The sequence below is a fragment of the Marmota marmota genome, unplaced genomic scaffold (assembly GCF_001458135.2).
Source record: "Marmota marmota marmota unplaced genomic scaffold, marMar, whole genome shotgun sequence".
In the NCBI taxonomy this organism is placed as follows: domain Eukaryota; kingdom Metazoa; phylum Chordata; class Mammalia; order Rodentia; family Sciuridae; genus Marmota; species Marmota marmota.
The window spans coordinates 58,619,903-58,645,129 of record NW_025999842.1 but is presented as its reverse complement, the minus strand read 5'-3'; the positions used below and the strand labels follow the sequence as shown (position 1 = coordinate 58,645,129).

The 25,227-nt window shown below is 39.1% G+C and overlaps 1 protein-coding gene across 7 annotated transcripts in view; it reads right to left on the bottom strand.

Moving 5' to 3' along the window:
* Positions 1-4,283: 4,283 nt before the first annotated feature.
* Aig1 (androgen induced 1) overlaps positions 4,284-25,227 on the bottom strand; it is a 236,252-nt gene continuing 215,308 nt past the window's right edge. For 5 of the 7 annotated variants that reach the window (XM_048799249.1, XM_048799187.1, XM_048799210.1 and 2 more), the window contains 2 exons: positions 10,489-10,652; positions 4,284-4,942 (listed from right to left, as the gene is read on the bottom strand). In XM_048799249.1, coding sequence (XP_048655206.1) covers positions 4,905-4,942; positions 10,489-10,652 — 202 coding nt within the window. In that variant the 3' untranslated portion in view covers positions 4,284-4,904. Of the gene's footprint in view, positions 4,943-9,546; positions 9,858-10,488; positions 10,653-25,227 lie in introns of those variants that run through there. The other 2 variants (XM_048799198.1, XM_048799206.1) reach the window with 1 other exon arrangement.

Genomic DNA, 25,227 nt, shown 5'->3' with positions numbered 1-25,227 from the left:
AAAATTCCAAATATTCTTTTCCTATAGTTTCTTAAACATTTTAAATCTTTGTTCCTTTCAAAATATGTCAGAGTAAAAGGTATAGGTATGAATCCAGCTATTTTTCCCCCATATTTAAATGGCTTTCTGATTATCCTTACAATATTTACTGAATAATCCATCCTTCCTCACTGATTTGAGGTACAACTTTTATCTATATTCCAAAATCCCATATGTATTTATTTTTGTTATTGATCTTTCCATTTTGTTTAATAGTTCACACTGCTTTATTTAGAGAAGTTTTTATTTTAATATTTGGTTGGGTTAGTTTTCTGCTCTTTTATTGCTACTATTTTTCCCCCAGAATTTTCTTGACACTCGTTGATTTTTACATGATGTTTTATGATTAACTTACCTAGTTTTAGAAACAAATGAACAAAGAAACAAATAAATAAATAAAATGATGGGTATTTTCAGTTCATGCTGAATTTATAAACTTTAGGCATGTGTTGCTACTTGTTAAAATCTTATTTTACATAATTTTCTTTGTAAGGTTGTTTCTATTGCATGTGGGAACTTTTCTTCCATGATTTTCCATTACATCTTGTATGTAGGACAACTACTGATTTGTGTATGTTAATTTAATATTCTATTACCATACTACCTTAATTCTTAAGTCATTTTTCACTTTACTTTTTTTGGGCGAGTTTCCAAATCTAGACACCAATATATCCTAAATCCATATGTTCTTTTTACAATGTAACATTGATACTTCTCCATCAAGACACGGGGAGTCTATGTTTCCTCCACTCGAGTCTGTCATAAATGCAGAAGCACTCTGAGACTTCTGAAGCCAAGTCATATTAAGAAACATAACTTTTACCTGGATTTGCTGGGACCCAGCCACTATATTACATCAAAGCCAACATAAAAATGACAGTCAACTGTATAGGATGAAGCCAGCCCCCACACGGAAAGGACACATGTAGCTGTTCCAGGGACAGCTTAAGCCGAGGTCTCAGTTAAGAGCCAGCAACAATCACTGGACACGCACATGAATAAGCCCTTGGATGGCTCTAGCTCCATCCTTCAAGTCACCTTGGCAGATACAATCCCCCATTAACAAGCTCATGCTACTAAATCCTGCTCATGTGGCCAATTCTTTGGCAAAGTAAATATTTTCAGCCATTAAGTTTTGTCATGGTGTGTCAGTGGTAAGAAATAATCAGAACAGGTTTTGTGTAAGTGTTTGTTTAAAATCATATCATTACAAAAGTGTGATATTTTTACCTTTTCATTTTAATTTGTAAAGCTCTACTTTATTTTTCTCTGTGGTCAAGGGTTTGGAACCACATAGTCAATGTGACACATATTTCCTTCAAAATCCAATAAGACCCCATGGTCTTGCGTGCATGAAAACCTTGGATTTCACTTAAGAGGCATGTAGTTTCATGCTCACATGGATTACGGGAGCCCCGGAAACTTCATGAAGGTGGATGGCTCCTGCATGTTTATTTTGGAAGGGGCCATTTATCTATTACCTATTGGCATGCATGTGGCTTATGAAGGTCTCTAGGGTATGTGTTGCATCCTGCAAGGAGTATAATTTAATCAGAGTAATAGAGGCTTGATGGCCCATGCAATGATTAGACAACCAAGGTCACTGATACACAGCCAGAAGGCATACTGCTGTCCTTGAATGGTAAGAAAATTCTCATAGCTTCATACCAGAGCTTGCATTGAGTTATCCCTAAAAAAAGGAACTTTCGTCTGGAAGAGTTCCTGTAAGTGGAGTCACTACCTAAGTAAGTTTATAGTAACTCATTACCATTCTCCAAAAGCCATTAGTTTGTTATGCACAGCAATGTTAGTTTACTAGGACTGCCATAATAACCACAGCCTGGGGCGTAACCAACAGATCTATTTCCACAGAGTTCTGAGGCTGGAAGTCCAAGAACAAGCTGTCAGCAGGTTTCAGTGTCTTCTGAGGCCTCTTTCTTTGGCTTGCATTTGGTTCTCACATGGCCTTTTCTCTGAGCATCCCTGGTGTATCTTTGTGCATCCAAATATTCCCTTCTTATAAAGACACCAGCATTTTGGATTGGGGCCTACCCTAATGGCCTCATTTTAACATAATCACTTCTTTAAAGGCCTTATCTCCAAATAGTCACATTCTGAGGTACTAGGGGTTAGGGCTTCAACAATAGGAACTTCAGAAGGATGCAAATCAACACATTACTACGGGTCAAACAGGTGAGTTGAGTGTGGTTGTGATGGCAATCACCAACTCTGTAATTACAGTCTTTGATAGTGGCACTATCAAAATGTGGCATTGCTTTTCTGTTTTTGGTAGATTTCTGCTTGACCTTTCCTACTTCCTCTTTCCAACTCTGAGAGTTAGGGAGTCATTATGGGGATTATTCCAGATAGTCTGATTCTATCAACTGTGCTTTCAGAGAAGGGCCACGGAATGCTAAGTGAAATAAACCAATCCCAGAAAACCAAAGGCCCAGTGTTCTCTCTGATATGCAGACGCTCACTCACAATAAGGGAGGGGGAGGGAAGAACCCAATTGAGTCAAATGTATGAAAGATGATATATCATGAGCTTTGTAATGTTTTGAACAACCAATAAAAAAAAAAAAAGAAGTTCATTGGATGAGATAGAGGGGAATGAAGGGAAGGGAGGTGAGGTGTGGATAGGAAAGACTGTAGAATGAACCAGACATAACTTTCTCATGTTCATATATGAACACACTAGTGAAAATCCACATCATGTACAATCACAAGAAGGGGAAGTTATACTCCAGGTATGTATGATATGTCAGAATTCACTTTACTGTCATGCATAGCTAAAAACAAACAAAAAAGAAAAATAAAAACAAAATTTAAAAAGTGGGGGGCATGGAGTGCCTCACCATGAGGGACTTGGGTTTGAACTGCACATTAAATCACTGATTTTTTTTAGTTTACCATTTTCAGGTGTACTTTGGCTATCTTTTCAATATTTCAGAATGACTTTGTGTCTGTTTTGCAATATATAGAATAGAGTTGGATTTGCCTTTGAGATGTAGTCTAAAAAATCTTTTTCTTTTAATATATGAATACTCTTTTATGTTTATTGATATTGACATGTTTGGTTAGAGTTCTTTTGTAATATTTTATGATATGTTACTTTTCTATATTATTGTAGTTATTGACTGAACTTTCCTTCTTCAGGCTAGAAGTCTTAATAAGTAGTATGTTAAAAATTGGATATACGTACTGTGAAGTACAAACACATTTACTATTAAAGTATATCTACTTTGAATTATCTTCAGTAAATTATCAGGAGCATCCTAGAACCTTCTCTCCTCTGCAGGTGGGTACTGGGCCCTTGGCAGTTGCCAATGGGAATACTCAGCCTCAGTTAGGAAGGGGTAGTAATTAAGAAAAAATAAATAGAGGAAGAGAATGTATGTTTATGTGCATGTGAGGGTATTTGTACAGGTGTAGGCATGGGTTAGTGTGTGTGGTGGGGAGATAGAGAAAGAGATGGGGAGACATATTTCAAGCATTTTTAAAATTATATTATCATCAATTAAATAATAATTTTTTTGTGTGATAGCAGGGATGGAACCCAAGGGCGCTTAACTGCTGAACCACACACCCAGCCCTTTTTATGCTTTAGTTTGAGACAGGGTCTCACTAGGTTGTTTACAGCCTCACTTAGTTGCTAAGGGAGGCTTCAAACTTGTGATCCTCCTGTCTCAGCCTCCCAAGCCACTAGGATTACAGGTGCGTACCACCATGCCCAGCTTTAAATAATAATTTTTCTAGTAAATTATTTTATATCATTTGCTGATACAATTTAGTGTGGACAACCAGCACCTATATTTGTGTTAGGTATTACTTTATAATTTATATAGCATTCCATTTTCTACTTTAAAATTAATCATGGTCATCAGTAGAGAAAGGAACTGGGGGCAGGGAGAGGGAGGTGTGGCAGTACTAAGGAATAAAACTGACCAAATTATGTGCTCATATGAATATGTAGCTATGAATCCCATATTATGTATAATTATAATTCACTAATTAAAAATAAATAAACATAGGCAAAAAAGTAATTATGTCTCAAGATTTTATAAACTAGTGTTGAGAAAGTTTTTCTTTTTGGAATTGCCAAAATCTATACCTTTTCTAAGTCAGAAAAAGTATAGGAAAGAACGAGGTATAGTAAACCCACTTTCAACAGGTGATAATGCAGAATAAGAAAGGAGATGCCAGTGTTGTTAGGATCTTGAGAAACACCACGTGAACATCAGATTTGGGGTTGCTTGGTCTTTATTAAAGTTTGCATCAAGGGAGTTTCACAAGATTAAATCAGGAGATTGAGTACTCAGGGTTTTGACTAATTTGATGTAATTATTACTTACATTGCCCGGATGAGGTGACTGTGACTTAATTGCAATTGGAACCATCTGTCTTGCTTCCCCTCAGGCCCCCATGATGGCCTAGGTGTGTTATTCCAGCTCCTTTGGGACTAAATACACTCATGCCTTGATCCACATACCCCCTTTGACTTAATATATTTCTCAACAAGAAACACAATAGAATTTTATTCCTCCTTGATTAAATGGAGTCATAATTGCAAAAAGGAAAATCCAATGATCAATTTTAGTTTTAAAGCTAGAAAAGGAAAAAAGATATTATTATCAAAAAATGAATTTGGAAAGAATTCTTTAAAACACAGCCAGGGTGAAGTATTTTGGAAAGCATTGTATCTATTTGTATGCATATTTGTATATAAAAAGTGTCCTCCCTCTGGGTAAGGGAGGTGGGGGCTGATGACATTGCCTCTTGTGAGGTTCTGTTCTACATTGCAGATGCTGGAGGTGACAAAGCTCAGTGGTGATTCAATCCTCCTTTTCTGTTTAGACCTGGATCTTATTCCAGTTTAGGCTTCTCTTTCTCTTCTTCCATACCTAGAAATACAAACAAAGTTCTTTATTTGGGCATCAGATTAAACTAGGATCAGATATGTCAAAACTGCTCACAAAACTCTCATCTCCCCACCCTCCTATAGACTGCTCCCCCCTTTTCTCTTAACAGAAAAGGAAAGCCATGTACAACTTTTCCCAGAAACATCTTCAGTCACTTCTTTCCACAACCTTTCCCTGAATCAGGACACAACACCTCTGGGATACAGCCAGCTCTCTCTCTTCTGTGGGTGAGGAGCACCCATTGATTCTTGATCCATTGAGTTTGTGTGAAAACCCCAACCCGACCAACAGAAGCCGTGCAGCTGATGTAATTCAAATGGACTTCATTTATTTTTATTCTAGTCCTGTTTCTTCCTAAGGCAAGGACTCTGGATTTCCAAGAGTTAAGACTTTAAAAAAATATATTTATTTTTTATATTTTAAAAAGCTCAGAGGGACCTATTAGTCACAAGAACTATTTATATCCATACCTGTGTGTACTTTTTAAAAGACATTTTTGCAATGCTAGGGGTGGAACCCAGAGTGTCATGCATGCTAGGCAAGTGCCCATCACTAGGCTACACCCCAGCCAAATCTTCCTTCTATTAAACCTGCTGCTGACAGACCTACACTGTTCTTCTTTTCCTCCTGCAGAATTTGTGTGTACTAGACTAGTAAGATCTGCCTGTTGTCTTTGGTGAATAGCCAGCAACCTTTCATTTTCCTGGGGATAAATATGTTTGAGTCATTCTTATAAATTATAATTAACTTTTTTCTTTTGCTTCTAGTTAAACATTTTTTTTTCTCATGTTACCAAATTCTCAGAGACTTTTTGCATGTTGTTTTCAATAGCAATGATGGAATGAAAGAATTCAAAATATTGCTTTCCAGGTTTTAGTAGTATTCTTTTATAAATTGCTAGCTCTCTGAGAGCAGGGCCCTTGACTGTTTTGTTCCTGATTGTATCTCTAGCATCCAATATGCAGTGTCTGTCTCATAGGAGGTACTCAATCGTCACTGAATAAATTAAGAAACAATGCATATAAAGAAGGCCTCAGAAGACTGGACCTGCAGGAAAGCAGTAGAATAAAACATGGGCCTCCATAATATAATAAATCATAAAGCCCCATAGGGTCATATAGCCCATAATGGCTCCCCACCAACTCCCACTCCCAGCTCCTAGTCTATGTTTGGTGGGGTCAGGAGGAGGTAGGGAGTGTCCTCAATAGTCTTTTGTGTTTGGTTCTCATTATTAAGGAACTACAACACTGTTTCCAAATTACTTCTCAGATTATGGGAAACCTCATTTTGAAGAACAAGGACATTGAAAGGGAGGAGGAACAGGGCTGAAGGCAAGAAGATAGGACAGGGCTTCGCTGTTGGTAGCTAAGGCAAAGGCCCGAAATAACCGATTCTGTTCAAACTGCACACAAGATTTGAGTTCCAACTTCTGGCCCACATTCTCTGTCCGTGGAGAAGGTACTGGGGACTAATATGAACTTGCTTTCTAATGTCTTTTTCCTCCAAAGCCCCTTCTGCTAATGGGCCAAGGAGGCATCATGGTGGAATCTTCAGAAGCAGGAATGGGGAACAGGGAGCATTCTCTGATCTAGAGAAGGAAAATGGCTCCCCACCTATTTTGGTTTGGCAGCTGTGAGATTGAGGTGAAAAATTAGACAGTTGTAATAATTGTTTAGAAGAACCCGGCGTACAGTTTCCACACAAAGCAGAAAGAACCCTGTCACAAAGCTGATGGTGGCTGCAGATGCAGGACACCAGGACAAGACTGTCCTTGAGGAAGACATTTAGGTGTGTCCTCAGGCTGGAACAGGGGCTCCACCAGGGGGCAGTACTTTGACACTGCCAGCCTGCTGGGCCCAGGCAAGAAATGACCTGGAGAAGAAAGGCCAGGGGGGTTCTGCACTCTCAGGCTCTCCTTCCCAACTCATGTGTGAAAGTCCTAACCCTCTTTTCTGATGGTTTGGCCAATCGCACAGAGGCCAATTTTTTTTTTTTTTTTTTTGCGGGGGCGGGAATTTTCTACCAGCAGAGACACTGCCACCTTGGACAGGCACGAAGAAATAAAGGAGACAAATCATTGGTCAAGATGGCTCAGGCACTGCCTCCTGGTTCCAGAGGGTGGGGCTGTAGCCCAGGGCTGAAGGGTTGGAGCTACTGCTGGGCCTGAAGGCAGGGCCACGCCCCCTTCCCTGTGAACCCTGAAGACAGAGCATCCAATCAAAGAGGATTATTCTCAAGCTTTCAAATCTGATGGATTTTCCTTGCTGGCTTTCAGACTTTCTTGGGAAGCACCAGGGGCCTTCTTTCCCCTGCCATTTCTCTCCCACCATTGTGTCTTAGAAGCAGGTGATTTCTTGTTTGGTTTCATAGGTCTCCATGCAACTGGAGAATAATTTTGCTTCAGGATGACTCATACTTCAAGTCTCATCCATGCCTGATGGATATCATATTAAGACGAGATTCTGGATTTAAGAGTTGATGTTGGAAGGACTTTGGGGACCACTGGGATGAGGGGAATGTATTTTGCATGTGTGAAGGTCATGGATTTTATGAGGCAGGGAGCATTATAGGCTGAATTATGTCCCTCCGAAATTCTTATGTTGAATTCTGAACCGCTGGATTCTCAGAATGTGACCTTTTTTGTATAGGGTCTTCACAAAATTAAATGAAAGTCATCAGGGTGGGCCCTCATCAAATATGACTTATGTCCTCAGAAAAAGGGTGAAGTTGGGGAGCTATCTCACATACAGGGAGAACACAAGTAAAGGAAGATGGGTAACTGTAAGCCAAGGAGACGTCAGGAACAGATACTTCCCTCACAGAGGAACCAATCATGCCAATACCTTGGATTTTGGACTTCCAGTCCCTAGATGTGTGAGCTAATGAATTTCTGTCATTAAGCCACCCAGCTTGTGGGACTCTGTTCCCACAGTCTTAGTAAACTAAACTTCCATGAAACCATCTTGAGTTACTTTATTATAAAAAGAGCAAATGCTTGATTTTTAACTTAGCCTATTTTAAGGGCTTTTAAAAATTTATATTTCCTATCAGCTTAGCCTGTGTTGCAATTATATAGGCAAGGTCTGTGGTTCTGATGAAGTCTCTGAGTTCTCGTATGTCTGGATTTCTAAACATGACGACGTGCTGATGCTTCACTAGCAATAGCACTGGACTGAACCTTGGCTAGAAGGTGTTGGCTCTGCCACCAACTATTTTGGTAGGTCCCTCTATTTTGGTATGGCCCTCTGGGGGCTTTAAGATTTCTGAGCCTCAGCTGACTTTGGTAAAAGGAAAATGTTGGTTTAGATGATTCCTGATCTCTTTTTCAGCAATAAGCTTATACAATAATGCAATCATGTGATTTTATCTTGAAGTTATAGCTGATAAAACTAAGTCAAGGAAGTCAAGTCACAAAACCCATTATGGAACAAGGGAAGGGGGCTCATGTGCAATGTTCCTTCTTGGGGGATTCTCTAGTAACTGGTGTGTGGTAATGATGATACACTGTACACCACTGTATTCAACACACACACACACACACACACACACACACACACACACACACTCCGTGTTCAATCAGCAGTTTCAAAAATCAACTACTAATGAGCCAGGAAACTAAGTAAAGTGCCAGATGAGAATTAGGGAAAATTAGAGAGCCATCTAAAGCAGAGAGTCCATTCTAATTCTTGGTTGATAGAGGGAACAGTGGGCTTGGTATTCCTAGATCTTAAAATATTTGATAGGAATTTGAAGTCTGGTCTTTATGTGAAATCTCCCAAGTTTTAAATGTTGGTTCCAAACTCAAAACCCCACTATGTAGGCCTAATGAAACTTCTTGATGGATACAATTTAGGGGCAGGTTATCAGTATGTGATTCCCTATTGTAAATGGGAAGATACCTACCTGACACAAAACATCAGCCTCAACAGAATCAACTAGATAGATGGAGACAAAATTAATTTCAAACCTGAGATGAGTTATAAAAAGTTAGCCTTCACTCAAGTGCCTTAAGAGAATAGGACAATTAAAGTGAACAGACCATTTGAAAAAGTCTTAGTTTCACTATTCATTTTAAACTCCTCATTCAAAGTTGTTAAAAGCAATATTATTGTGATCTGGAATGGATATTTATCACTCCTGGTTTTTAGGCCATCTCCTCATTAAAGTATTAGAAAAACGGTCAAATGACTGTCAGAAAAATCAAGGGGACACAGTCATAAATATTTCCTGTCTTGGACTATTAAATCTGAATACAGTTTTTCTTCCAAGAATCTGAAAAAAAGCTTAATTTTGTTTTCAAAATATTTTCACTTAACTAAATGCCTCTATAAATTATATAAATTAACTAATAGAGAAAGATTATTATTCCCATCAAACAGAGGGAACATTATTAAAAGATAACTTCTGATTCCCCAAACTGTGGCCTGAACTGAATAAAAAATTTTGACATCTTTTCAGTAGACTACTCATCAAACTGAAAAGCTGAGAAAGTAAACCCTCAATTCCTCTGGGCCATTTAGCATTGGCTAACACCTTGACACATACAATCTTAGAAGATTCACACAAAAAATGCCTGAATCAGTAACTGCAATCACTGTGCTTTATTTGTGTATTAGATGGAGTTCCTGGCATAGTATCTGACATGGAGTAGGGGGCTCAATGTTTGTGGAGCAGAATCCAGTTACTGGTGACCTCTAGAATGCTGATTGTTGGAGATGTCCAGAGCTTTCTAGAATCCCCACACTATCTTGCCTTTGGATGGTATTTTCATGCAGGATTCAAATCACTACACATGTGTCACTTTTTCCATCTTCCAATGTTTATGTTATATTACATACAATTTGGACAGGTTTTGCACAGCTTGGACAAGATTACACGTCTTGCCCAGATGGAGGCTCTGCCATAAATGGAAACAAAACAGAAATCACATCATGGGTTAAGAGAGCTTTTACAACAATGCAGTATTACCTTTCACAAGCCTGTACCTCTTTGCCATCTTCGTACCTTAAAGAGGACAGCCACTGGAGAGTCATTTGGCCAGAGGCATTCTGAGGTGCTTAAGAGTTCTAACTACGTGGTGGTGAGACTCCTCTGAGATTATTGCACCCACATAAAAGATGGCTTAGAAAGTGGACAACCAGGTGACTTAACAAGACCTCTTGGCTACATTTCATATCTTATATATTAAATTTGGAGTCCTTTTGGCTAAGAAAGCATTTGGATAACCAGAGCAAATGTCTCTAATTTTTTTTTTCCTGTTAATACTATGTTTTTCCCTATAAAATTTTATGGATTTGGAGGTTTTACTAGCTAATAAGACTGAGTGAGTAGTTAACCTATCAGGTAAAACCTCCAACAGTTCCTAAATTAATATTGTAATTATAAAAATGAGAATTTCAGAAGAGATCCAGCGCCAGGGTTAAAGGAGAGGCTGCTGTGGAATTTTCCCTCAGTCTCTGCATAAGCTGTCGTGGGCAGCACTTCTCCTGTTTTATGCCCCCCTCCCCCCCCCGCCCCCAAATACTTACTTCTCTGTGTATCCCAGATGTAGTTGTTCAGAACTTCTCCCAGCAGGTACAGAAAGTTCATCAAGATGGTCGTCGACCCAAAGAAGATGATCCTGGCTCCAGGGCCAATGTGTTCCAGGAAGGGGTACACCCACATGCCGGTGACATGATGCACCCAGCACACCCTGCCATGGAGTTGGAAAGGAGACAGAGGCAGTCACTCTCATGGCAGATGTCAGAGCTGCTAGGTTACAAGTACACACGCCCCCATCTAACCGTTCTTCAGCAGCTGCCAGTCCCAAGTGTGGCTTCTGATCCTTGGGAGTGACCAGAAACCTGGTGGTTGGTGGTTTTTACCTTTTATTTTGAAATAATTTTAGACTCTCAGAAAGAGGTGCAAATATGAGGCAGAGAATTCCCATCTGTCCCACTCTTAGCCTGGTGACATCCTGTATAATCCTGGGACCATCACTACATCTAAGAAGTCAACCTTGGTACAGCAGTATTAATGAAACTACGGCTTTATCTGAAATTCCCCATTGTTTCCATCAATGTCCTTTTTCTGTACCAGGACCCACTCCAGGGTCCCTCCTTACATTTAAAGGCGTGGCTCCTTATCTGCACTCTGGCAGCTCCTCAGCCTCTCCTTGTCTTTGAAGGACACTTACAGCTTTTGGTCAGGTATTTGAAACTGTTATACAATCTTTTTAATCTCCTCTTTACATAATGAAACAATGTAGCATTAGGCAACCACACTGTAACAAGATCTAGGTGGGAATGCACAGGCATCCTGCCAGACCACCTTCCAACTAGACATGACTGAGAGCTGCGCATGCTGGCAGGACCATCCCGGAGCCTAGCAGACACCAGGCTTCCTGCTCCTCTGATCTTCTCATCCTACGTTCATTTCACCGTCCCCCCCCCCCCATTTTACATATGTACTTGTAATCATTCTATTTGTGTCTGGAGATATTTTTGGCTCAGTGGGAACAGCAACATCATCAATTGCCGCTGCTTTCAAAAGTTTCGTTAGAGTAACTGAGCCATTGGCTTGGTCCTGACATGACTGTTCATAGCTGTTTTTCAAAAATATTTTGGAGTTCATTACTCTATTGAATGTTGTCAATTTTGAAGACCAAATAAAATATGAATAACTGTAGTATACTAGGAATAAAATTACTTTTTAAACTAATGTGTTCTGGGGTCATCTCATTTTCCATGATTTCACTCTTTAAGGAGTGTACTTACATATTCATTACCTACACATAAATTCATTGAAGAAGGAAACCTGGGGTCTCAGAGCTTGTATTATCCATGAAGATAACCCCCAACCCCCATGGAAGTAAAAATTCATTTTGGGGTGTTAGTAAAACACTCTTACTTTTTAAATATAGAAAGCATATACATACACAGCTAAAATCATGCATGTGTATATATATAAACACATGCACATAAAAAGATATACACTATATCTGTGGTATCAGAACTTCATGGCTCAGCAATTCCACTCCTAGGTATGCAGCAAAATAATAGAAAGCAGAAACTCTAAAATATTTGTACATCAATGTTCCTATTAGCCAGAAGGTTGAAATAATCCAAGTGTCTATCAACAGATGAATGAATAAATATGATGTTGGATATACTGGCAATGGAATATTATTTAGCCATAAAGAGGAATGAAATTTTGATACATGTTGCAACATGGATGAACACTGAAAACAAGCTAAATGGATTAAGCCAGATATGGGACAAATGTTGTAGTTTCCACTTATATGACACATCTAAAATAGGCAAATTCAGAACAAGAAGTTACAATACAGGTTACCAGGGACTGAGGGGAGTGGAGAATAGGAAGTTTACGTTGGAGATGATGAAAAAGTTCTGGGTATAGATAGTGGTGATGATTATGTAATATTATAAATGTATTTAATGACAACTGTACATCTACAAGTGATCAAAATGATAAACATTGTGTGATGTATATTTTACTACAATAAAACATTCCATGGGATAAAGATTAGGGGGAATGTATGAAAGGGCTCCTTGGTTGGGGGAGGCAGTTATTAAAGAAAGGTGGAGAAATTGTGCCTTAGGAAGAAGAGGCAGTCATTGGGTCCATCCATGGCTTGAATCATGTCCAAAATCAGAGTTCTTTTATTTTTTTAAATAAAAATGAGGCCATGCTAGCAAAAATAAATACATAAATAAATAAATATATATATTTTTAAGCTAAAGCATTTATGAGACTCAGCAGAAATTAAATTGTCAGAGGTAACCTGTGGGCTTCTGATACATCACATTCTGTTTGTTCATAAATCAGAGGCAGTTTTATCTTCCTAATCTTGTCTTAACTAATGTGTACCCATCAAGTGGCTTATTAATTTCCACAGAGATAACATGCAATATTCCCCAAATTTAATACCATAAAACTATAATTGATTTCTTTGCAAATCAACTTATGACAGTATAATCTGACTCACAGTAAAACTGTTTCCTCAATTAGGCAAACTGGGAGCAATTCAAATTATAATTGCTAATGGTACTTTTTATACTTGTTCCTGATATTCAACTCACTTTTGTAGAATGAGCTTTCCATTTGCAGGTTTTGGGATCATCTCTGATGTCAGGATGAGGTCTACTCTTTAGACCCTATTGGATGGCAATGTACTTTTTTTGATTTGTATGGAATCATCCTATAATACCAAACAGATATAACCACGATGCCACATCCTATCTACCCTTAGACAACTCCTGAATTCTCACCTCCAGTCTGGATCTCTTTCCTGAACTCCAGTATTCCACACCTCACTGCACACCTGCCCTTTAGATGTTTAGACGTGCTGTTAGCAGCATTTCCAACTGAACATTTCCATGCCATCAACTTCCCTGCATCTGATTCGGCACACACCCTCTCCCCTGTCCCCATCACTCAATGACAAATGTGCCTATTCTGCATCTTTCTCTTTCCAGGTTGATGGCCACTATATTTTTCTAGTAGTAGCCTGGGACAGGAAACATGGAGTCATCTTTCTCTTTTATTTTTCTCACAACCCACACCCAACCCATCCTTAGATCCTTTTGGCACCACTTTCCAAATATTGTCATCACTTGATATCCATAGGGGATTGGATCTAGGCATCCCACAGAGACCTAATTCTGCAGATGCAAAAGTCTCTTATAAAATGGCTTGGTGTTCACATATCATCTATGCACACCCTTCTGTATTCTTTAAATCATCTCGATTACTTATAATACTTAGTACAATGGAAATGCTGTGCCACAAGTTGCTACACTGTATTGTTTGGGAAGTAATGACAAGAAAAGAAGTCTGTGTGTGTTCAGTATAGATGAAATTCCCCCCAATATTTCTGATCTGTGATTAGTTGAATCAACGATACAGAGGGCCAATTGTATGACCCATATATCTACTTCCCACCACTCCCTCACTGTCCCTTGAGTTCAAGCCATCCTTGCTTATCCCAGGAACAATGAGGCACCCTCTAGTCTCTGCTTTCACTCTCTCTACACTGGAGCAGCCAGACAGGTCAGGATCCAGTGCCCGCCAGGCCATGCTGCTCTTCTGCTCAACTCTTGCTTCCTCTCCCACTTAGAGAAAAGCCCGGTCCCTGGATGGTTCTCAAGGCCTGACCTAAGCTTGCCTGGCGCCTTCCTAACTTCATCTCCTGCTCTTCTCCCTCTTGCTCACTCCATTTCTGCCACACCCATTTCCTGGCATCCCTTGAGCACACTTAGCCTTGTCACTTCCGGGAACACTACAGGGCTTCTCATCCTCCCTGATCCCAATATCTCCAGGGCTCCCTTGGGTCTTCCAGATGTTCACCCAAATGCCACCTCTCATTGAGGGCTTCCCTGGCCCAAACATTGCGACCCTATCCTGAAACTTTCTATTCTCCATCTCCCTAGCCATTACTGTGCTTTATTTATTTACTTGTTTATTTACTGTCTGCACCTTGAGCCCAGACATTTTGTCTGTCATGTTTACTGCTGTACGCCACGGTCCTTGCAGCAGTGTCTGGCATACAATATGCACCAAAAAAATGATTTGTTGAATTAATAATTGAGTAAAGGAACATCTACTGCAACATCTTGTACATCCTTATATTATGTAGCAGGCACTTTCCCAATATCTTAAAAGCAATCCCAAATAGAAATGCAAAGTAAACAACTCAAATCTCTATGCTTTTTGTCACTACATTTGATTTAAGTTAGGGGTAGGCAAACCTTTTCTGCACAGGACCAGACAGTAAATGTTCTCAGCCACTATATGGTCTCTATAGGTCTATATAGGACACCATATGGTCTCTGCCACAAGTAAAGTCTGTCACTGCAGTGCAAAAGCAGCTACAGATACTAGCTAAACAAATGCATGTGGATATGTCCCAATAATTTTATCTATGGATATTGAAATTCGAATTTTCATATCATGAAATTATCTTCTTTTGATTTTTTTCAACCATTTAAAAATGTAAAAGCTACTGGTATTATTTTTTTGTGTGTGATACTCCCCCCCCCCCCCACACACACAGAAGTGATGGACTGAATTTGGCCCATGGGCTGTCATTTACTAACCCCTAGTTTAGTAGTTTTTTTGTGTGTTTCACAAAACTCTTTGTGTACATCGTCTCATCTAGTCCTCTCAGCAATCCTATGTATAGCATGTCATTCTAATTTTACTGATGTGAAAATCAGAGATTATGAAGAATATGTCAAAACTGCCAATGCAAATTGCCAGGTTTGCATCCTGCAGTGCAGGGCAGTGAACAGCTATTCTGAGTATGGTGCTTTAATATGCAAGTTATCTCCTTGACCTATACCACCCCGTGACAAGGTACAAGCATTCCTATTTCACAGATAAAGAAACTGAGACCAGTTTTTTTTTTTTTTCTAAAAAGTTTCTTTCTAAAAAGCTGGATAATCCAGGAAAGAAATGCACATTTGATTTCTCTTTTTCTGTGTGCATTTTTGCTTTCCATACTCTTTTCCATACTCTTCCATAGTGAAGCATTTATTACTGCTGCCAAAATGGAAGTGAGAGTTTCTTTCTTTTCTTTTTCTTTTTTTTTTTTTTAAGTTTTCTTGATCTGGGAGGTCAACACACCATCTCAGATACGGAAGTCCTGTTACCTGGGGCTTCACCTGGATCAGTGTGAGGATGCATACACTTGCCCTGACAGGCTGTGCTTTCATCATTTGCTTCCTTGATATGATCAGGGCCCAATTTTTTGCACCAAGATGACTCATGCCCCTGCTCATTTATTTGTGAAGAGTTCTCAGTTCTTGGTTGACTCAATTTCTATCTTATTATAAAGCCTTCTTGTCTTAGTGCCTAAATAAATCTCACTTAAGGTAATGGTACCAAATTTAATTTAACTTAAGAAATCAAGAACCATGGTGTGTGCATATGTTTGTGTGTGTGCATGCACAAATATGTTCATATTTATACCATGAAACTTCTGGAGTATGTATTTTATCAAATGTACCTTCAATTCCATTCACTTTAATGTGTCATTTTTTAAAAAAATAACACTTACCTATGTCTCCCACCTGAGTACTTTGCTAACAAGGATACAGAAGTACATGAGACAAAGGTAACTTCTGTCCTCTTGGCTTATAGTCTAATGAGGGACCCAGCTATTAGAGAAACATTTAAAGTGTAGTAAGAATTAAGACAGGGTAACAGTAGGGTACCGTGGGTGCACAGGGACTGTCCCCTGCTTTTTCTTTTAACCTTCTACTTATCATTAGTCTTTCTCTTATATATATTCAACTTTCTTTCAAACCATTTTCTCATAAATATAAAAATAAGAACATGTAGGATATAAATATAAAAAAATGTTTGAAAGAGTTAAATATGAAACTTTACAGTGGTTAATAAACAACTTCTTATAATGGTTTCACAAATATGAGAAAATTATAAATATGCTCAAATATCTTTCATTAAACTACAACCACAAGGTCTCCACTGGTGTCAGAAATACTGCTGTGTCTGTCCTCTACAAAGACAAACTGCTCCAACAAGTGGCCCACACTCTGACTCTGCTACTTTGCTCAGCACTCACTCCTCCACTCATGACTGCTTGGCTCCTTTTCCCCAGCTGCCTGCTCTTCTTAGTTCCCTTTGTGAGTTCACCCTTCACTGCCCTGCCAGTAAATGTGGAACTTCCTTAAGGTTGGGTTTCTAACCCATTTCTCATGTTGTGTATTCTCAGGATAAGCTCATTTATGGCCACTGCAGAATTCCACTAAATAGATGGATATTTCACAAATTTGCACCCTAACCCAGATTTCTTCTCTATTTTAGAAAAGATTATAAACAGTCCTCAAAAAACATTGTTCTGCACATCTTAAAGATATCTTAGTTCAATATATCTAAAGCCAAAGGCACGAATCCCCCAGACCTCTGGCGTTTCATATCTCTGAGAATGGTACCACTGTTCTTTCTGTGCAACTCAAACACCTGGAGTCACCTTTGACACCTTCCTCTCATTCATCACATATAGTCAATCCACAATCCTGTCTTCTCAAGATCAGCACACAAATGTCTCCCATGCATTGCTATTTTTTTCATTTCCATCATCAGCATCTTAATTTGTGTTACAATAATCTCTGTCCAGAGAACTGCAAAAGTTTCTAACTTATCTCTACTTTTACTTTTGTCTCCTTTGTACTCATTATCATACCTGCCACAGTGATTTTTCCAAAACAGAAATCTGAACACATGATATTACAGCTTTCACACACTGATGGATTTCCATTGCTGTTTGTTAAAGATAACAAGGTCTGGAGTGCCCTTTAGGCCCTGGCTGCTGCCTGTCCACATGACTCTGTCTCAAGCCTTCTCCTGCTCCTCTTTACATTCCTGTTACACTAGATTTCATTTGGTTCCTTGATTTTGCCATGTTTCCCCTGTCATGTGAATTTTCACATGTTCCTCTTTCTGCTTATGCTATTACCACTCCTTAAACTAGTTCAGTTGTATTTATATTTTATATCTTATATCACCTCTTATAATTGCTCTGTTGGTACATACTGTGGAAAAATTCCTTGATTTACCAGATGAGGATAGATTTTTTATAAATTTTTATAGATGGCAGATCTCTTTTATTTTCAAAGTTCTTTCATTGGTATTTAAATTTGAATAATATCTTTATTTGAGCATTTCTTCCCTCTAGAGTACAAGTTCTGTAGGGCAAGACAGGGTCTATTTGTACTTTTCCTGACATCCTTAATGCTTGCCACATGCCTGTCTGAATAGAAGAATGAACAAGTGAATAAAGTAGCATTTAAGCTGTGATATGGAAGATGAGTAAAAGCTGAGTAACGATGGAAGCAAAGAACCTTCTAGCCAAAAGGAATAAATAGCAATACCCAAGAAAAGGAAAAGCTCCTAGATGTTCAAGAAGAACATTTTTTGTTGTTGAGATCAAGAGAGACAGCATGGGATGGGTAGGCAGGTTCCAAACTGTGAATGGTTTTTTAAGAATTGTAGACTTTTTCTTAGTCTGGACAACAGGAAGTCTCTGAAACACATTAAGTAAACTTAAAATAGATCGGATTGACCTAGAAACCAATTTTATCAGAAATGGTGGTGGCTGGGAGAAAAATGGCAAATTAGGAATGAAAATTAATGGATAAATTTAAGAGAGATGTAGACCAACAAGTGTCTATCAGGCTATAGTTCAGAAACATTGGCATCCTGGAGATGATCATGAGAGCCAGTTAAATCTGTAGGAAGTTTGTAAGCTGATTGGCTGGCAGCTTGAATTCAGCCACCATGGAACTACTTACACCAAAGACATGGGCAAACACCATACATCAGGTGTCCCCTCCCCTATCCCCCAAAGAACTGGTTGTTACACAGTTTCCAGTAACCACAGGTTACTAGCCTTTAAAAAAAAAAAAGAAAATAAAAAGAAAACAGAGGACGCTGCATATAATGATAAAAATTGTTTTGCAAAATTTCGGTTTCAGTTATGCAAAAATGATGCATGAGCACACATTAACACGCATGTTGGCTGGATCATGATACAAAAGATGTTTCTTTAATTCATAGAAAAAAATTGACAAGCACTGATTTAGGAAACAGAATTTAGAGAACTTGGTGATTGATTGGATTTGGGCAATGAGGGAAATGAGATGAGTCAGGCATTAATCATAGATTCCTGGCCTGATTAGCTGGGTGGAGGGTGCTACTATTTCCTGAGATAGGGAGTGCTGGGAGGGAGGCTGCTTGAGGGGATCATGAGTTCCGTCTGGACACGTGGAGCCTGAGATCTCTGCAAGATATCCAAGTGGAGATGTCTTGAAGGCAGACAGCAACACGGGCCTGAACTATAGAGCAAGGACTGCAGTGACTGCAGGTATTGAGCTCATTGGCAGAAAGATGATCTGAACAGATTGAGATCACCTGGAGAAGAGTGTAAGGTATGAAGAAACTGGGCCCATGGGAGAGCCCGGAAAAAAAGTCAAGATTTAAAGGGCTTCTTAGGGAAAGGAAGCTAAAAGGAAGACCAAGAAATGTGGGCTAGTGATATGGAAGCAAGATGGAAATTGCCATTTCTTGAAGCCATGGGAGAAGTGGCTCAAAGATAAGAGTAGACATTCTCTGTTAGCACAGGAACTTTAAGAATTATTAGAAAACTGGCTTTTTGCCTATAAAATAGAAGTGAGACATTGTCAGATTTCAAGTGGTATGTGTATCATTCACATCTATTCTGAATATTGATTGGGAAGAAGTGATAAAACAGTATATTAAAAAAATTGACCTTGACAAGTTCAGTGGCTCTTTACGTCACACAGCCAAATTTCATCTGATCACTCATATCATGAATTGTGGTAGTCCCAGGAGCCCTTGAAGAGCCTAGTGAGATAGATTTATCATCCCTACCTTTTCTGGCTGTTACTCTTATTTATTCTGGATAGACACAGTACCTGTCTGACCACTGAGAACCTTTCAGTGTTGAAGATTATTTTAAAGAGGATTAAAATTTCTCTTTACAATTCACATTTAGATAAGGATCTAGGTTGTTTGAGAGTTAGGCTATTAGCTCATCAGACACAGAGGATACAGACACACACAACAATAGCAAACAGCCAGCTACACTGAATGCTTCATGACACGCACTTGCTAAATCCCTTACATGAGCAATTCTTTGGAGAAGGTATCATGGTACAGTTTCACAGATGAGGATACTGAGACCCAGAGTGATTAAGGCATGGAGAAGCTGTGATGCACACTTCAGCAATTAAGTTCTCAGCCTGTATACCAGGACCTTCTACTGCACCAAAGGCTAGATTGTGACGGATGGGAACAAGGCCCTGGAAAGCTTTTAATGCGCTCAGAACCAAAAAAATGATCTAAGTATGAAATCTCTCTCTAACGTTTTTCTTTTTTCCCACTGACTATAAAAGTAATTCATACTCATTACCAAAAATGTGCGAGATGCAGAAATGTTGCAAAATGCAAGATAAATCACGTTTGGTGAAGTTTTAACACAAGATTGAATGTCTTATAAAACTCAGGGACCTGATTTTATAACTTCCCCTGAGAAGCAGGGAAACCACTGCAGGGATAAAGTAATGAACCCTTCCATCAGAGAAAATAATAACTTACCTCTTAAGAAACAGTCACATGATGTGACTACATTTTACCTACTGAAATTTACTACACTGAGTGTCAGCCACAGAGCATGTGTCCTGACTGGGACACGAAATGCATCAGCTTCTCATTCCCTGGGTCTCTGTGCATCTCATGGTACTTCCAACCTGATGCCTGAAGGTCTTTTCAAGGGCAGATTTGACTTTTGGCTTAGATGCTGACTTTAGACCTGGCAGTCTCTTTAGATCTATTTTAGGGCTATTTGAAAGGTCTCTTAGACTGTCCCCTGAGTATTGACTGTGTGGGTCTGGCTATATTTTATGGGAATCTGCAATCCTACTGGAGTGTCTAGAGTTCGTGAATACATACCCTCACTTAACAATTTTTCTTTTTTTAAATGCTGGGGTTTAAACCCAGGGCCTGACATATACTCTACCACTCAGCTACGCCCCCAGCCCCAGTAAATATTTCTTGAGTCTTGACTTTGTGTCAAGTTGGGTGAACAACAGTGGGGATGAGTGTGATGGGTCTGCCAAGACTCCCAGGGACTAGAACAAGGGACATTTGCTTTGATGGAAACAGGGCTCAAAAAGCTCTCCTAGCTGAAGCATATGGTAGTGCCAGAAAATTAATGAATTAATTCACAGGCAAATACTAAACAGAGGGTTCCCATCTGAAGTAGTTTTGAACTAATTCTCTAGTTCAGTTACAGATATACTTTTAAAAGTCTATTTTTCATAAACTGTGGGTTTAAGAAAAGTTTTTTTCAAAATAATATTTTAAGGCAGAATCATAATTTAATATTCATCAAACATGACTCATTTTTTTTTCAGTGGAACTAGCCCAGCAGACCCTGGGGGGTAGCTATACATGGGGTAGGCTTTCTGGGTATGTGTCTTGTGTAGTCACACAAAGCGTTGTGCCCAGAAGGGTCCCTTCCTTGGTTGAATGACCTGCTGTGACCATCTTGAAATTCTTAATTTTTGAACAAGGGATCCCACATTCTTGTGTTGCCCTGGGTCCCATCAATTATGTAGCTATCTTGTCTCTAAAGCTGTGTCATCTACCCTTCAGTAACTCCTAGCTGATTCACACATTTGTTAGGCTACCTTGGATATTATTTAACTTCTGTGAGCCTCAATTTCCCATTTAGTAAAGTGGCATAAGCAATATTGCCCAACTTAGAGATGTAACTATCAGGTAGTATTAGCATAGAAAACTTACATCAGATAAAAGAAAAATAACAAGCAATGAAGCAAACAAAAAAACCTTCCCACTGCTTTCTTCAGCAGAAATATAGACTACTTTTCCCGTACTTCTCATACACAAGAATATTTTCAAGGTTACAAGTCCCTCCACCCATCCCTGGGGAAAGAGGCAAATTGTGCGTGCCTCCCGGAATGAATTCCTGTAATGAGGTAATGAGGGAATGTGCTCAGTTCCTGATTCTAGATCACAAATATCAGAGTGATTTATCCAGTAAGGCAGGCTTTGGAATAATCTGTTTCAGAATATTTTCCTTTAACACATCTCCTGGCACATGTCTAAGCTGGTTGCAAATGATTTGTTTCCATTGAGCTCCACTCTCTTCAATCTACCTGGTTTTAGGGTGATGTTTTCCTGGAAATAATTCAATTTGGATTTCTCATAATAAAACCCATGACTATTTTTCTTAACTTAAATCATTTGGAACTTCTCAAAGCTTACAGGTGCCAAGCATTAAGTTGACATATTGAACACCACAGGGAGTACGTGTACTTTTAGAAAGGAGGTGGGGACTCAGCAAGGGACCATTATGGCCCAAGTGATCATCAGAGTTGGCTGCGGCAGAAAGAAGCAACACACTTAAACTGGAAGGGAAGGAGGAAGGACATCCTGCATTCCACAACAGAAAATCATAATCGTCCATATTTTGCAGAAATTACCTCCAGTGTGTCTCTAGCATCTTCTCTGTGTCTCCCTCCACTAAGTGCTTATATTTAGGACTGTAAACAACATTCTGGTTATCTCTGCCATGACACTATCCTCTTTGATCCAATCTTTCTCTCTCTTAATAAAGAGATAATTTCCCCAACATTCCTTGAACCCCTGCTTTTGTGCCAGGGCCCCATGTCAAACTGTAGCAAGGCCTTCTCTGTGTTGTTCGCCACATGTATCTTCTGGGTGCTGCCTCTACCACTGAGAAATGTTTCTTTTTATTTTTTCATTCAACAGTAAGTAGCAGGCCTGGAAGGTGGGAGACATGTGAATGCAGCAGCCTGTGAAGTGGACGTGGTCCCTGACTTTTAGACGGGGTTCCAGTCGAATAGTCCATTTACACCACCATAGAAGTGTGCCCTCACTAGTGTAGAAAGATGAGTTACAGTATTCCTTCTTAACGCTCATTTTAATTTTTATAAGAATTAAAAGTGCTTATAAAAATTTCTAAGATGCTTATATTAAAAAAAAAAAAAAAGAAGAAGGCCAGGCACAGCGGTGCATGCTTGTGATCCCAGTGGCTCTGGAGGCTGAGGCAGGAGGATTGAGAGTTCAAAGCCAGTCTCAGCAACGTAGTGAGGCACTTAGCAACTCAGTGAGACCCTGTCTTTAAATAAAACTTAAAAAGGTGCTGGGGACATGGCTCAGTGGTTGGGCATTGCTGGGTTCAATCCCCAGAACCATAAAAAAAAGGAAGAAAAATTTCCCTGCCCCATAAAGCGCAGCCCTTAGTACCCTCCCTGTTCTCTGCCCTGACCCCCCAGGGGAAGCCACATTCGACTCTTCTGGTTGTTTCCAAGGGTGTTTTCTTATTTAAAAAGTGGACTTTTTAAAAACTGAGATAGGATTGACATAAAAGGTGTACATTATTTAATGCATACATGTCAATGGGTCAGAAGATAAATATGCACCTGTGAGACCATCTCCATAAATAGTGCTATACACATAACCATCTCCTATAAGTTTCCTCCACTTTCTTTGTGTGGGAAGAATGTGTAACTAAGCTCTATTCTCTTAACAAAGTTTCCAGTGTTGTCACGGTTGGGATCTTAAAGCTCAGGTGCACAAGTCTTGACACAGCAGTGTGCAGAGGCAGAACTTCTGGGAGGTGATCATGATGGCTCTGACCTCATGAATGGATTAATCCATCTATGGAGGGATAGTTTCATGAAGGAGCTTTGTTATAAAAGCAAGCTCTATCTCTTAACTTCCTGGCTGCCATGAGGTGATCAGCCTTTCTTTATCATCCACTGCCACCATGATGTACCGTCTCACAACAGGGCTAAAAGCAACTGGGCCAACTGGACATAGACTTAAACCTTGAGCCAAAATGAACCTTACCTCCTTTAGGTTGATTTCTCTCAAGGATTTTCTAATAGCAATGGAAAGTGGAATAACACATGTACAATACAGGATCTAAATACATGCACTATGCTGTAGATTATATTTCTAGAGCTTATGATTTTCCACGACTGAAACATTGTACACTTTGACCAACACCTTCCAGAGTCTTCTCCTCCAAGCCCCAGGTAGCAACCATTCCACTCTGTTTCTATGAGTTTAATGATTTTAGATTCCTGATATAAGTGGGATCAGATGGTCTGGCTGATTTCACTTAGAACAATGTCCTCCAGGTTCATCCAAGATTGATCAAATGAAAGAAACCTCCTTTTTAAAGGTTGAATAATATTCCATTGTAAGCACATGCCATCTTTTATTTATCCACTCATCTGTTGATGGACATTTAGGTTGTTTCTATGATCTTGCCTTGCGAATGCTGCTTCCATGAACATGGGAATGCAGATAGCTTTTTGAGATTCTGATTTCAGTTTTTTGGGCTATATCCCCAGAAGTGGGATTACTGGGTTCTATAATAGTTCACTCTTGGGTTTTTGAGGATCTTGTATATTGTTTTCCAGAATGGTTGCACCAAGTGGCATTCCTAGCAAGAGTGTACAAGGCTTTCCTTTACTCTACATCCTCACCAGCATTCATCTTTTGTTTTTTCATAACAGCCATCCTAACAGGTTCGAGGTTATATATCATTGTTGATTAAATTTGCATTTTCCTAATGATTAGCAAATGTGAACACCTTTTCACACATCTGCTTACCACTTGTATGTCTTTTTTGAAGATATATCTATTCAGATCTTTTAGTTTTTTAAAATCAGGTTTTTTTTTTCTATTGAGTTGTATAAGTTCTTTGCATATTTTGGATATTTACCCAGTATCAGAAAAATGGTTCACAAAATTTTTTTTTCACATTTCATAAGGCCTTTTTAATTTGCTGATGGTTTCCTTTTCTGTGTGGAAGCTTCTGAACTGGATGTAATACCATTTGTGGATTTTTGTTTTTGGTGTCATTTCCAAGAAATCAGAGCCAAGGTCAATGTCAAGAGTCTTTTTCCCTATGTGCTTTTCAAAAACCTTTTCACACATCTGCTTACCACTTGTATGTCTTTTTTGAAGATATATCTATTCAGATCTTTTAGTTTTTTAAAATCAGGTTTTTTTTTTCTATTGAGTTGTATAAGTTCTTTGCATATTTTGGATATTTACCCAGTATCAGAAAAATGGTTCACAATTTTTTTTTTTCACATTTCATAAGGCCTTTTTAGTTTGCTGATGGTTTCCTTTTCTGTGTGGAAGCTTCTGAACTGGATGTAATACCATTTGTGGATTTTTGTTTTTGGTGTCATTTCCAAGAGATCAGAGCCAAGGTCAATGTCAAGAGTCTTTTTCCCTATGTGCTCTTCAAAACATTTTATTTGTTTATTTATTTTTTCTTCTTCAAAACATTTTAGTGCTTCAGGGCTTACATGTAAGTCACTAATCCATTTTGGGTTGATTTTTCTGGATGGTGTGAGATTGGGATTCTTTCTCATGTGGATGCCCAGTTTTCCCAACACATTCACTGAAGAGAGTGTCCTTTCCCCATTGTGTGCTCTTATCCCCCGAACCCCTAATTCCCCTGGCACTTGTCAAAGATTGGTTTACTATAAAGGAGTGCACTCACTTCTGGGCTTTCTATTCAATTCCACTGGTTGATACATCTGTTTTATGCCAGTACCATACTGTTTTGAGTACTGTAGTTTTGTATATGTTTTGAAATGGGAAGTGTGATGCTTCCTGCTTTTTTTTTTTTTTTTTTTTTTTTAAGTCGT